At 37.4% G+C, this 15,740-nt stretch overlaps 1 protein-coding gene across 2 annotated transcripts in view; it reads left to right on the plus strand.

Annotated features, from left to right (window-relative positions):
- ARMH4 (armadillo like helical domain containing 4) overlaps positions 1–15,740 on the plus strand; it is a 151,500-nt gene that overhangs the window by 134,869 nt on the left and 891 nt on the right. For both annotated transcript variants that reach the window (XM_082450378.1, XM_082450377.1), the window contains exons 6-7: positions 8,659–8,690; positions 15,505–15,639. In XM_082450378.1, the coding sequence (XP_082306504.1) occupies positions 8,659–8,690; positions 15,505–15,639 (167 nt within the window). The remainder of the gene's footprint in view (positions 1–8,658; positions 8,691–15,504; positions 15,640–15,740) is intronic.

Genomic DNA, 15,740 nt, shown 5'->3' on the forward strand with positions numbered 1-15,740 from the left:
ATGATGCCCATTCTAAGTGGTGTGAGGTGATACCTCATTGTAGTTTTGATTTGCATTTCTCTAATGATTAGTGTTGTTGAGCATCCTTTCATGTGTTTGTTGACAATCTGTATATCTTCTTTGGAGAAATGTCTGTTTAGGTCTTCTGCCCATTTTTGGATTGGGTTGTTTGTTTTTTTGATATTGAGCTGCATAAGGTGCTTGCAAATTTTGGAGATTAATCCTTTGTCTGTTGCTTCATTTGCAAAAATTTTCTCCCATTCTGAGGGTTGTCTTTTTGTCTTGTTTAAGGTTTCCTTTGCTGTGCAAAAGCTTTTAAGTTTCATTAGGTCCCATTTGTTTATTTTTCTCTTTACTCCCATTTCTCTAGCAGGTGGGTCAAAAAGGATCTTGCTGTGATTTATGTCATAGAGTGTTCTGCCTGTGTTTTCCTCTAAGAGTTTTATAGTGTCTGGCCTTACATTTAGGTCTTTAATCCATTTTGAGTTTATTTTTGTGTATGATGTTAGGGAGTGTTCTAATTTTATTCTTTTACATGTAGCTGTCCAGTTTTCCCAGCACCACTTATTGAAGAGGCTCTCTTTTCTCCATTGTATATTCTTGCCTCCTTTATCAAAAATAATGTGATCATATGTGTGTGGGTTTATCTCTGGGCTTTCTATCCTGTTCCATTGATCTGTATTTCTGTTTTTGTGCCGGTACCATACTGTCTTGATTACTGTAGCTTTGTAGTATAGTTTGAAGTGCGGGAGCCTGATTCCTCCAGCTCTGTTTTTCTTTCTCAAGATTGCTTTGGCTATTCGGGGTCTTTTGTGTTTCCATACAAATTGTGAAATTTTTCTTGCTAGTTCTGTGAAAAATGCCATTGGTAGTTTGATAGGGACTGCATTGACTCTGTAGATTGCTTTGGGTAGTATAGTCATTTTCACAATGTTGATTCTTCCAATCCAAGAACATGGTATATCTCTCCATCTGTTTCTGTCATCTTTAATTTCTTTCATCAGTGTCTTATAGTTTTCTGCATACAGGTCTTTTGTCTCCTTAGGTAGGTTTATTCCTAGGTATTTTATTCTTTTTGTTGCAATGGTAAATGGGAGTGTTTCCTTAATTTCTCTTTCAGATTTTTCATCATTAGTGTATAGGAATGCAAGAGATTTCTGTGCATTAATTTTGTATCCTGCTACTTTACCAAATTTATTGATTAGCTCTAGTAGTTTTCTGGTAGCGTCTTTAGGATTCTCTATGTATAGTATCATGTCATCTGCAAATAGTGACAGCTTTACTTCTTCTTTTCCAATTTGGATTCCTTTTATTTCTTTTTCTTCTCTGATTGCTATGGTGAAAACTTCCAAAACTATGTTGACTAATAGTGGTGAGAGTGGTCAACCTTGTCTTGCTCCTGATCTTAGTGAAAATGGTTTGAGTTTTTCACCATTGAGAATGATGTTGGCTGTGGGTTTGTCATATATGACCTTTATTATGTTGAGGTAAGTTCCCTCTATGCCTACTTTCTGGCAGGTTTTTATCATAAATGGGTGTTGAATTTTTTTGAAAGCTTTCTCTGCATCTATTGAGATTATCATATGGTTTTTCTCTTTCAATTTGTTAATATGGTGTATCACATTGATTTGTGTATACTGAAGAACCTTGCATTCCTGGGATAAACCCCACTTGATCATGGTGTATGATCCTTTTAATGTGCTGTTGGATTCTGTTTGTTGAGGATTTTTACATCTATGTTCATCAGTGATATTGGCCTGTAGTTTTCTTTCTTTGTGACATCTTTGTCTGGTTTTGGTATCAGGGTGATGGTGTCCTCATAGAATGAGTATGGGAGTGTTCCTCCCTCTGCTATATTTTGGAAGAGTTTGAGAAGGATAGGTGTTAGCTCTTCTCTAAATGTTTGATAGAATTCTCATGTGAAGCCATCTGGTCCTGGGCTTTTATTTGTTGGAAGATTTTTAATCACAGTCTCAATTTTAGTACTTGTGATTGTTCTGCTTATATTTTCTATTTCTTCCTGGTTCAGTCTCAGAAGGTTGTGCTTTTCTAGGAATTTTTCCATTTCTTCCAGGTGGTCCATATTATTGGCATATAGTTGCTTGTAGTAATCTCTCATGATCCTTTGTACTTCTGCACTGTCAGTTGTTACTTCTCCTTTTTCATTTCTAATTCTGTTGATTTGAGTCTTCTCCCTTTTTTTCTTGATGAGTCTGACTAATAGTTTATCAATTTTGTTTATCTTCTCAAAGAACCAGCTTTTAGTTTTATTGATCTTTGCTACTGTTTCCTTCATTTCTTTTTCATTTATTTCCGATGTGATCTTTATGATTTCTTTCCTCCTGCTAACTTTGGGGTTTTTTTGTTCTTCTTTCTCTAATTGCTTTAGGTGTAAGATTAGGTTGTTTATTTGAGATGTTCCTTGTTTCTTGAGGTAGGATTGTTGCTATAAACTTCCCTCTTAGAACTGCTTTTGCTGCATCCCATAGGTTTTTGGGTCATCGTATTTTCACTGTCATTTGTTTCTGGGTATGTTTTGATTTCCTCTTTGATTTCTTCAGTGATCTCTTGGTTTTTAAGTAGTGTATTGTTTAGCCTCCATGTGTTTGTATGTTTTACAGATTTTTTCCTGTAATTGATATCTAGTCTCATAGCATTGTTACTTGATACAATTTCAATTTTCTTAAATTTACCAAGGCTTGATTTGTGACCCAAGATTTGATCTATCCTGGAGAAGGTTCCATGAGCACTTGAGAAGAAAGTGTATTCTGTTGTTTTTGGATGGAATGTCCTATAAATATCAATTAAGTCTGTCTTGTTTAATGTATCATTTAAAGCTTGTGTTTCCTTATTTATTTTCATTTTGGATGATCTGTCCATTGGTGAAAGTGGGGTGTTAAAGTCCCCTACTATGATTGTGTTACTGTCGATTTCCCCTTTTATGGCTGTTAGCATTTGCCTTATGTATTGAGGTGCTCCTATATTGGGTGCATAAATATTTACAATTGTTATGTCTTCTTCCTGGATTGATTCCTTGATCATTATGTAGTGTCCTTCTTTGTCTCTTGTAATAGTCTTTATTTTATAGTCTATTTTTTCTGATATGAGAATTGCTACTCCAGCTTTCTTTTGATTTCCATTTGCATGGAATATCTTTTTCCATCCCCTCACTTTTAGTCTGTATGTGTCCCTAGGTCTGAAGTGGGCCTCTTGTAGACAGCATATATACAGATCTTGTTTTTGTATCCATTCAGCCAGTCTATGTCTTTTGGTTGGAGCATTAAATCCATTTACATTTAAGGTAATTATCAATATGTACGTTCCTATTACCATTTTCTTAATTGTTTCGGGTTTGTTATTGTATGTCTTTTCCTTCTCTTGTGTTTCCTGCCTAGAGAAGTTTCTTTAGCATTTCCTTTAGTAAAGCTGGTTTGGTGGTGCTGAATTCTCTTAGCTTTTGCTTGTCTGTAAAGCTTTTAAATTCTCCATCAAATCTGAATGAGATCCTTGCTGGGTAGAGTAATCTTGGTTGTAGGTTTTTCCCTTTCATCACTTTAAATATGTCCTGCCACTCCCTTCTGGCTTGCAGAGTTTCTGCTGAATGATCAGCTATTAACCTTATGGGGCTTCCCTTGTATGTTATTTGTTGTTTTTCCCTTGCTGCTTTTAATATTTTTTCTCTGTATTTAATCTTTGATAGTTTGATTAATATGTGTCTTGGCCTGTTTCTCCTTAGATTTATCCTGTATGGGACTCTCTGTGCTTCCTGGACTTGATTGACTCTTTCCTTTCCCATATTAGGGAAATTTTCAACTATAATCTCTTCAAATGTTTTCTCCATCCCTTTCTTTTTCTCATATTCTTCTGGGACCCTTGTAATTCAAATGATAGTATGTTTAATGTTGTCCCAGAGGTCTCTGAGACTGTCCTCAATTCTTTTCATTCTTTTTTCTTTATTCTGCTCTGCAGTAGTTATTTCCACTATTTTATCTTCCAGGTCACTTATCCGTTCTTCTGCTCCAGTTATTCTGCTACTGATTCCTTCTGGAGAATTTTTAATTTCATTTATTGTGTTGTTCATCAGTGTTTGTTTGCTCTTTAGTTCTTCTAGGCCCTTGTTAAACGTTTCTTGTATTTTCTCCATTCTATTTCCAAGAATTTGGATCATCTTTACTATCATTACTGAGAATTCTTTTTCAGGTAGACTGCCTATTTCCTCTTCATTTGTTTGGTCTGGTGGGTTTTTACCTTGCTCCTTCATCTGCTGTGTGTTTCTCTGTCTTCTCATTTTGCTTAACTTACAGTGTTTGGGGTCTCCTTTTAGCAGGCTGCAGGTTCATAGTTCCTGTTGGTTTTGGTGTCTGCCCCCAGTGGCTAAGGTTGGTTCAGTGGGATGTGTAGGCTTCCTGGTGGAGGGGACTGGTGCCTGTGTTCTGGTGGATGAGGCTTGATCTTGTCTTTCTGGTGGGCAGGATCGTGTCCGGTGTACACCTTCCCCCTTTCGTGAAAGGGAATTTATATGTGTCTGGGATAAATATAGCTAATAAAACTTTATTATTGGAAATAAAGGAAAATTAAGAATACCCTTCTAAATTAGCATTTTGGGAGACTTTTCAGCCACAGTCTATTTAAAAGCCAACCATACTTACAATTGACAAGATACATGGAAATGTTCTTTTATCTGCAATTTCTTTTTTACTCTCCCCCTCCTCCCTGTTTTCTAGTAGATAAGCTAGGAGAGTGCAAATTGCTGCTCCTGGAACTCCTGTACACAAGAGGGCACTGGTGAGCACAATGGAGAACTTGATTTTAATGATCCTTCTCTACTTTTTTTGCTTTTAATAATCCCTGTCTACTTTTTTGCCCACATCTACCTCTCTCTGTACAGAAGGAGACCACAGGCATAATTATATTGCTACACTTTCAGACTTGCATCAGTAAAATTTCAAGAAAGAAAACAAACCAGAACCAGTAGGATTAGAATGAATCTGTAGCTGTGGGCTGAGGAATTAACCAAGTGGAAGGGCCTCACCTTCTCGTGTTCCCCACTATCGCAATCTACCAGTAACCTCCAGTTGCAAATGTTTACAGAATTTTGTAGGGGTTTTGGGGGGTAAGATATGTTTTTTAAATTTTAAAAGTACTAAAAATTAGAAATAATTTGGAAAATCCTAAAAGCACTGTATAGGGAATAAAAGTCATCCATAATTCTACAACCCATTGATGACTTCAGTTAACATTTTGAAGTACATCATTTCAATTACACACATAACATTTTTATCTACAAATGGACTCACATTATACATACTTTATATTTTTTTCATTTGTAATATATAATGCGAACACCATGTCATTATTTTTGTTTAAATAATTTAAATTTTTGTATAATATTTCACTCTGTAGTCATAGCCTAAGGTTTTGTTTCCTTTTGAAAGTGTTTAAACCATTCCTGCTGTTCCATTCGGTGAACAGCATTTAAATAAAATTTTAATGCATATCCATGATTAATTGTTTAAGGTACATTGCTTCTACAACTGGAACTTTTGATAAAAAATTTAAACTTTTTAAAAAGCTTTTGATATCAATTGCAAATTCTCCATGCAGTTCCAAAAAGTTGTGTCAATTCATACCCCTTTCATCAGTGTGATGTCTCTCTATTAAAAAAAAAAACAAACTGCAGTTTTTGGTTCTCCTCTTCATAAAGAATCATCTTTTCTTTTTATTAAATATCTTTCCAATATTCTCTCTTCTAGCTTTTGTATTCCCTTATTGATTTTTATTAAGTTTCAAAACCATCATTGTGTTAGATTTATTTTTACACTGCCTTGAACATTTTGCTGAAAACAGTTTATAGAATCTTCATGAAAGAAGATCGTGTTTACTCAAAAGTTGTGAACTCATTTAAAAGGAATATATATTTGCTGAAAAAAGGAAAAAAATATTTATTGTCTAATACCGTGTCAAGAACCCTGGTGGATGCCTGAGAAGCACAAGGTGTGATCCTTAGGGGTCGCATGTTCTTAATTGGAGAAACACAGCCAAGCTCACATACTCTGAAGAGCAGTTTTTTCTCAACCTTGTTTAGACCCATGTCCCACCAAACACTGTCTCACTATCTCTAGTGTATCACCCCTCTCACTAGCCAAGAAGAGTTTGCCCAGCTTTCTTTCTGTAGTTCCTATTATAAACTACAGAACTAGATCCATTGAATGTGCTCTTTCAGATTACCTGTGCACATACGCACATCCTATGCTAATATGCCTTCCCTCCCCCAGTGAAGAATGACTGCCTTAAGAATCACCCAAAGCAGGACTTGGAAATTTACTTTAAGCACCTAAGATCTGGACAGATTGTCAATGAGATCTGGCTCGATAAGGCTTAAGTTAAAACGTTTCTCTTGGCAATGAATTTCCTACAGTTGGAAAGCCTATCAGTGCCTCAGACCTTGGTGCCATCTGTGCCTCCTTTCCCTCTTCTCCCAGCTACCCCTGGGCTGCCATCGACAGGTAGTCAGCCGGCCCCTGCTCACCTCCTCCATGATGTCCTCACACCAGCATTCCTGCTCCCACCTCTCTTTCGCTTTGCTCTTTACGTAATATCCAGCTGATTCCCTGATTCCGGACATCTTGCTTCCGAGGTTGGCGTTCTGCTGTGTGCCCCAGTAATTGGCTCTCCTGCTCTGTCCCTCACTCTCTCAGTCCCTACGTTGCTGCTCGTCATCCATGTCTCATAGACCTGATGTCCTAACCTTTTCTCACTGGAATTAGGTCCCCATATCTTCTACTGATACAGTGTTGAGCACAATGACTGGCCAACACACTGTGCATTGTAAATATTGTTGAACGAATGAATGAATTGGAAGCATTCTCTTGCTTGACTTTATATCTTGGGCTTAGTTGAGCCATGTTAACACAATACTCGTATTTCACGTGTCTTTCTTTTCCCCTTCCTATCCCAGATTTCTTATTTTGGTTTTCTACACTAAGTTCTGTACTAGACACTTTGCACATGTTATTTCTAATCTTCACAGCCATCTCGTAAGACAAGTATTACCATCTCCATTTCACATATGAGGAAACTGAGCATCCAAGAGGTTTGCTAATTTCTCCAAAGTCACTCAGTGAATCAGTGGTTGACCTCACTTCTCCATGGAATCACTCCCAGAATCACTGATCCATGGCTTAGTTCTTGAGGTGCCTGCACTTTCTTACTTTGCCCTTCCCTTGACTCTTATTTTATTCTGATTGAGCACCGCCGTCTTTGCCTGAATCCCAGTTGAGACAGAAGGAGCGATGAGGGGAGGACAAATCTGAGAGGTCTTGCCAAGGTCTTGACATGAGAGATTGAGGCTGGGGACTGAAGGAGATAGAAGAGCCAAAGGTATCTCCACATCTTCAACCTGAGAGAGCAGAACAGCAGTGGTATCGCCAAAAGAAATGGGTAATTGGGAAGTCTTATTCCTGTGGTTGTTAATCAGATGGTGGTTGGAGTTCCAGTGGCTCTTTCCTCCCTGGTTAACCGTGGCAATTCTATTAGTTTTTCTGAGTCTCAGTTTCCTCTTCTTTCCCCTGAGCATCATCTTACCTGACTCTCATGTTTGTCATTGGTTTGCCTATCAAATGATGCAGTACATATGAACATGCTTTGTAAGGGGTAAAGCCATACACACGTTAGCTGTCATCACTGTTTTCAGCTATGTTATTACTAAAGTCAGATAGTAAATGGAGACACCAGCTTCTTGAGTAAAATATGTCTATGCCTGGGGTCAACAGGCTGTGACCAAATCTGGCCTGCTGCCTGTTCTTATACGGCCCATTGGAATGTTTTCCAATTTTTTATTTGGTTGAAAAAAATCAAAAGAAAAATATTTGTGACATAAAAAAAAAATCACATGAAATTCACATGTTGGTGTCCATACATAAAGTGTATTGGAACAGAGCCAAACCCACTTCCTTATGTGCTACTGTCTATGGCTGCTTTCTCAGTGCAACAGCAGAGTTGAGTAGTTGTGACAGAGATTGTACAGCCTGCAGAGCCTAAAATATTGACTACTTTTAGTAAGAGCTGAGTAGCCCTGGCCTGCCCAGTGCACATTCCTACCTTTGCTCTCTGACACTGATTCAAGTGCAGAATTCCCATTGAACTTAAAAACTGAGAAAGATGAGAAATAAAGGTAAGGAGAAAAATGTGAATTCCCTGGCGGTCCAGTGGTTAGGACTCTGCGCTTTCACTGCCAAGGGCCCAGGGGGTCAAAAAAAAAAAAATTAAAAAAAAAAAGATAAGGAGAAAATGTCAGGTTAGAAGTAAACTTGATATTCTGAAGGTGTTTTCCTCTCTCTTCTCCCAGACCTCCCCCAAAATAATAGAAAATACATTTAGCAAACAAAAATATTCTCTGTTCCTTTAACAATATGTGAGGGATATGTTTGTGATCTTTTTTTTTTTTTTGTATTTTTAAATGAATGAGAATAAAAATAAGACTATTGCTGTCATTATGTTAATACTGTTGACCCATTCACTGTATTTCATACAATAATACCTTCATTGTATCAAATTAACTTAATATATGAAATATAAGTAAGTTACCAAATGAATTTAACACAATGAACTATAAGTAAAACGATGGCTATTTACATTTTCTTTTCTTATTTTCTGTAGTGAGAAGCTGGATGGAAAAACTAAAAGACAAGGTAAGAGAAGTGTTTTCTTCCTTTGGATTTATCTTAGAGGGCATGGCTTTGTCAAGTAAAAGATCTTGAGAGTAATGGAGCTTTATTTCATTATTCTGATTATGGTAATCTATGCAAAGATACAGGGCCACTTCAGGTGCCCAGCAAGAAAGGAGGTCTTCCCTTTAAGGTCTGTATAATACAAGGGATGCCTTATTCTTTGGAGTGCCATTCATACTTATGGAATGTAATTCCTGGTATGTACAACTGAGTAACACCCTTTACATATCAAGGTGGAGTTCCTTTTAGGGAATTGCAGGAGTGTGATCCCATTCTAGTGCGCATTTCATGTCCCAATGCAAGGATCTTTTAAACCTGATCTTCCTATATGAGGAAGAAATACCTTGGATTTTGGAAGGCATTGATTTTTCTGACCCAAGGACATAAATTGATGGACTTGATTTAAGAATAAAACTTTGTGATGGAAAGGGCATCCTTAAACTATAGTGGGGGGTGGGATTAAAAACACCTGAACACCTAAGCACTCTCCTTAGGCCCACTTTTATGTAGTCTATCATAGTGCCACTGCTAACTGAGTGATAATGAGCTGACCTATCTGGAATGGCCAACTACAGAGAAATATTTTCCTCTCTTGCATTAATTCTGCCATCAACATCTGTGACTGACAATATTAACTTCCAGATTTATATTTTTCATTTTCTTTTAATTTTCAACACTCTCTAAGGTTTCATTTTTGGTACCTTGTAATTTCAAACTGGAATTACTCATAAAAATATTGGTGGAATTCTGAACTCCTTGCTGTAGCCTGTGTCGGATCCAATTACTATAAGCCAGCTCAGATTTCACTGGGGGTTTAGTTAAATGGAAATCGTTTCAACTGCCAGATAGGAGTTACTTCCAATTCTCCTGTCTTAGAATATACATCTGTTGATGGTATCTCATATCTTGTTTTATTATTTGAGGTCAATTTCCCCCATATTTGAATGATTAATATTTATTTTACTACAGTTTTATGTTAAAGGATAAAAGAAAACATTCAACTGCAATTAAAATTGTGTAATTATATTAATTCTTCTCACTATTATTTTTCTGCTTCTCAGTAAAATTTAGCATATATAGTTTTTGAGAATGAGATTATTTTATGTTCATATATATTAAAAGTGATGTTGAAGAATTTTAAGCCTGTTGACATCAGTGGAGGCCATTTTGGTATCTGTAATGGGTCCAGTTATCTAAGGGAGGTGTAATCAGAGGACTGAGCAAGATTTGGGGTAAGAGAAGCGCAAAAGTTTAGAACTGAATATATTTACATTGGTAGTGCTTCTTGTTATTTTTCAGGGGAAAATATGATGCAATGAAAAGTAAAGAGGCTCTGGTAGTTTAATCTAGGAGTCCGTATATCATTGTTTCTATAGAAAATATCCTTCTGAATTACAAAAATGGACAAAAAATAGACTTAAGAAAACAAATGTTGGCATGTAGCCTGTTTTGAAGTTAGATGTTGCAAAGTTTCTTACCTGTATGTATATATAGCTTCACCACTCCGTTTAGAAATCTGTGTAGCTTTGGAGAAAAGCTGTATTTTCTCTTCTTGCGGACCATTCCTTCTTGTCTCAAAGGCCTGGCACCCTCTCCCTGCTCCATTTCACCAAGAGAAATAATTGTATGTATGGCCTCAGTTTTCTGGACTATTTTGAAGGCTTTCCAGCCCTCTTTTCATTTTATTCTGTAGTATTTTTTCAGTTATGTCTTAGTTTTAAAAAATTGGAAGAAAAATAGTTGAAACTCCCACTGGGTTGACTTGCTTTATGCCTTGTCTTCATTTTTTAAAAAATTTAACCATTTTTTAAATTGTAGTTAATTTACAATGTTGTATTAGTTTCAGGTATACAGCAAAGTGATTAAGTTATACACATATATAGATCTCTATTCTTTTTCAGATTCTTTTCCCATATAGGTTATTACAGAATGCTGAGTAGAGTTCCTTGTGCTATACAGTAGGTTCTTGTTGATTATCTATTTTATATATAGTAGTGTGTATATGTTAATCCCAAACTCCTAATTTATCCTTCCCCCTCCCCCTGCTACCTCCTTTGGTACCTATAAATTTGTTTTCTATGTCTGTGAGTCTATTTCTGTTTTGTAAGTAAGTTCATTTGTATCATTTTTTTAAGATTCCACATGTAAGTGATATCATATGTTATTCGTCTTTCTCTGACTTACTTTACTTAATATGATAATCTCTAGGTCCATCCATGTTGCTGTACTTGCCTTCCATATTTTGATTTTTTCTTGGAGGGACTCAGTCTAATCAGTCCCCTCCCTCTGGGAGTGAAATATTATACACTTACTTGATACATACAATCATATGTGTACACACATATATGTATATATATATAAAATATATGTATACATATCTTCCTCTCTCTCTCTCCCTCCTTCCCTTTCTCTTCCTCTCTTCCCCCTCTTCCTCTTTCTCTTCATATGTCTAGCTAGCTAGCTATCATCTATAAAAGTCTCATGAGTCATTATCTTCAGAAACTATTTGAGAGTGAAACTATTGCCATTTTGTTGAAAGTCACAGAGTCCCTTAGAACTGAAAGCTAAACTACATATTTAACTGGCTCTTCAGTCAGCCCAGAACATCTTCTCAGTTTAGCTTCATTTAATTGGTCCTGATACTGGTTTCCCTGTTAGTTAGCTGGACTCTAGAAAGGGTGGTAGGTGTTCTAAAAAGTTCTGAATTATTCTTTTTGTTGTTATTGTTTAGTCTTCCTATATTAGTTAGGATTAAGATCAGCTATGAGTGACAGACAACCCCCAATGACAATGACTTAACCAAGAGAGAACTTTGTTTGTCTCTCATTTATGAGTCTGGAGGTAGCAATCAGGGGTTAGTGAGGAGCAACATTGAAGGCTCAGGCTCCTTCTGTTTGATGCTCCATGATTTGTGACCTTTATTCTCAAGGTCATCTCGTGGTCCCGGATGGCAATTAGGTCCATACTCTAGCCAGAAGGAAGGAAGGAAAAGGGAGGCTAAGATATCCCTCCCCCTTTAAAAGGGAAGATAAAGGCACTCTGCCATTCTTAAAGGGGGAGTGTGGGTAAAGGCTCTGCTCCCCCCTTGAAGAGCATGCTCTGGAAGTTGCACGTGTCACTAATGTATCGTCTCCTTAGTGAGGCTTATCACATGGTCACATCCAGCTGCATAGAAGGCAGGGAGAAGTAATCGTTATTCTGTGCCCAGCCCAGATGGGAGGTTCTGTTGCTCTAGAAGAAGGGGCGAATGGCTATCGAGGGACAGTCCCTATACTCATTCCATCATTAACCTTCTTCCTGTTTAAATGTCCAAGGTAGTGATGCTTGTTTGGCAAATCCTTACCTGGCTACCTACTGATGTATTTTTTCAACATCTATATTGTTTCTCAAAATTGAAGATGCATCAAAATTTTAGTTGTATATTACAGACCAGCCCTGTTGTTATATCACCAAGATCGTTCTATTTCTTCTGGCTTTAGGAAATAATCCAGAAAATGGATGATCCAGCCTCTACTTCATAACAGCGATTCTCATGTAGAGTCTGCACCAGTAGCATTGCATCACCTGGGAGCTTGTTAGAAATACAAAATCTCAGGTCCCTCACTAGACCTACTGAATCAGAAACTCGGGGAAAGGGGTCCAACAATCTGTGTTTTGACAAGTCTTGCAGGTGATTCTGATGCATGTTCAAGTTTGAGAACCACTGTTGAATAGACATCATAAGGGTACTTCTGAATTCAGCAGACTTTAGGCAGTACAGTGTATCATATGGTTTTCTTATCGTTTTCTTGAAAACCAGTGTTTCTGAACAAACACAGTATCCTGAGAAGGAAGGATACCTTTCTCATAAATATAAAACAAAACAAACAAACCAAAACCAAACAAAAACAAAAAACAACTATATCTAGTAAATTTTATCTTAACAATCCATTTTTTAAATTTTCAAACTGTTTATTTGGAAATAATTTCAAATTTACAGAAAAGATACAAGAATAAGGATAGTACAAAGAATACCCCTGTTCCTTTTCTCCAGACGCACTTATTCTTCCCACGTTACCCCATTTCTATCTCTGCTCTTTTTTTCTGAGCCATTTGAGGGAAAGCCGCATACATCATGGTCCTTTTACACCAAATACTTCAGTGCGTATTTCCTATGAATAGGAATATTCTGTTAGCAAACCATAATACAGCTATCAGCTTGAGTACATTTAACATTGATATCATACTTTTATCTGTTCTGGCACCTGGATTTCAGTCTTTTGGTTAACATACCCAAAATCTCCTTTATAAATTCATTGTTCTCCTCCGTTACTGGATCTAGTCTAGGGTCATGTAACACATTTAGTTGTCAGGATTCTTTAGTTTTCTTTAATGTGGACCATTTGCATAACCATCTTTTGTCTTTCATGACTCTGATATTTTTTTAAGAATACAGTGCTTTAAAAAAATAGAATATTCAGTTTAGGTTTATTGGACGTTTCCTCATGATTAGATTCAGGTTATGCATTCTCGGTTGGAATATGGACAGATGCAGTTGTGTACTTCTTGGCAAGATATGTGTGGAGGGATGTGCACGTCCAATAATTCTGAACAGAGAAAAGGTGGTAGGCAGAATTTATAACTTAATATGCACGTGTCTTATTTGTTTTCATTTCTACAGGAAACAAGTCATGGGCAATTCTAAAAACAGAGCTTATTTTCAGTTAGTCAGTTTTGTATGTATGAGGGATGGTTAAATTGTATTTGAAGAGGGTAGGTTGCTTTATTCCCATCTTGTAATTTACTTGTAATTTCAAAGCACAGGCAGATCACACACACACACACACACACACGAGGGAATAAAAAGAGGAGAGAGAGAGTAATTGAATTTTTGAGAAGTCTACATGATTTAAAGCTCTAGAAACGAGAAGCCTCAATGTGTAAATAAGAAACATGCAAAGAGTGACACATTTTGTAATATTCATATTTTTGGTGGGGGGATTGAGTTACATAGTGTGAGGAGACCCACTCAGAGGTTGATCAAGTTGAGCTTCCAAAAGTTCAAATATCATCCTTTGAATGTACAGCTCTGTAAAATCTAATCTACTGTGCTTAAAATTATCGTACATCAACATATATATATATTTCCATGCACTGGGAATGGTGATGTAAAAAGAAATTCCTAGTTCTGGTGAGAGCAATGGAAAATTACAGACTTTTATAAGCCTTTCGTAGATCTAGAAGAAAGTTTGGGTTTCTGTAAAGCATATTAATTTGTTGGAAAATGACTGAGCTTTGTTTCTTGGGGAAAAACACTTAGTATGCTGAGGAACAATGCTATGTTCTCAAATTAATGGAAAAAATTCCACATTCTGCTCTAACTCAAGATCCTGGAAAAAAAACCCAGTGAACGAGCTGGCTGTGTACAAGAGGATGCTGCAGTTTTGTAAGGTCTTGTCCCTTTGATTAATTCTAGAAATGTTGGGAAAGCATCATAGCCTGCTTACTTTGGCACTTGTTAGAAAACTTTTATTTTTTTGTCCTTCTCTGTTTGGGGCTCATTCTGAAAGATACTGGAAATAGTTTTTGCTATATTAAAATTTTTAGAAATAGTCAAATAAGTGAACAGACTCGTGGTTTTTCCCCCATAAAATAATGTCTATCAAAAGTACTTATTACAGCACTTTTAAAATTGTTAATTGTTTATGGTTTTTTTCTGGGTAGGCTTCTAGAAGGGGCCATCGTGGAAGGTAAGCCAGTGTCGTGTTCCTCTATGAAAGGCTCTGGTTATTCATCCACCTCTAACCCTTAGGTGTCTTATTGGCCAAGATGCAGGGAGCACCCTTAGGGTGATGGCCTTACCTTGAACTTGGGTTGGTCCTGAGCTACTTACTCAAGCCCAGGGATGTGTGGAGATCACGCTGCTCTCTTAGGACTGAAGTATCCATAGTAACACCTTGGGGATGTTGGAGACCCACATGCGTTTGAAACCTCCAGGCTCTTTTGGAAGTACCAGTGTTGTTAGCAGTGATCTTTGTGCCCCTCTCTGCCACTTCCTTTCTTTGGGACTGGGGACGCTCAGAATTTCCTTCCAACCTTCAACTTTGGCCTTGTCCACTGGGCAGATATTTTCTTTCATATAAACGAATCCATCCACATTATGTGCAACTCTCTCCTCATCCTTGTCTTTTTTCCCTGGGGTCCAACACCTAACATACTTCCTCTTTCCTTTGCAGGTCCTTCTCTTCCCTGCTGTCTCCAGAAACTCTCACTTTTCACTTCCATACAAGCACATTCCTCTTTCCTTTCTTACCGCGATGCAGCTAAGATTGTGAGAGAGGGACCACCAAAGTCAAGGCCCTCCTTCTGCCCTCTAAGAAGCACAGTATTCCATTGGACACTTCAACTCCCCCTGGAGCTTGACTCAGGCTGCTATTTCCAATTTATAGCATTTTAATAGTCCTGGTATTCTCAGAGGCTTACTTCATCCGTCTTTAATACAAATTATATTTCTGTCACCAAAACCTGGTGTTGACAAATGTGCATAAGCAAGTGGCTGGAGGTGCCACTAGGTCTGGCTGATTTATTCGGTACTTCTTCTACGTATTTGAAATACCCAAAAATCTCTCTTTCTGTTGCCTTCTCTCTAAAAAGTAACTTTATTCCAGGTGCTATTTTATAACAAAGCAGACAGGAGATTTCAAAGTGTCTAAAAACCCGCTGCCCTCCAGGAGAACTGGGAAACCCAGGGCAGCAGTTGTTTAGCATCCTAATGTGTGTTTCTTTTCCTGTGCAGGCTGGCTATATGTCTGGGATGCTGGTGCCCGTAGGCGTTGGGATAGCTGGAGCCTTGTTCATCTTGGGAGCGCTCTACAGCATTAAGGTTATGAATCGCCGAAGGAGAAATGGCTTCAAAAGGCATAAAAGAAAGGTATGGAATCAACAACAGCAAAACCTAATCAGTTCCCGAACATTCTTCACTTTTCTAATTTGCTTAATAAAGCACACGGGGCTTAATGATGCATGAATGGT

Source organism: Balaenoptera physalus (assembly GCF_965194825.1).
Source record: "Balaenoptera physalus genome assembly, chromosome: 2".
Classification (NCBI taxonomy): Eukaryota; Metazoa; Chordata; class Mammalia; order Artiodactyla; family Balaenopteridae; genus Balaenoptera; species Balaenoptera physalus.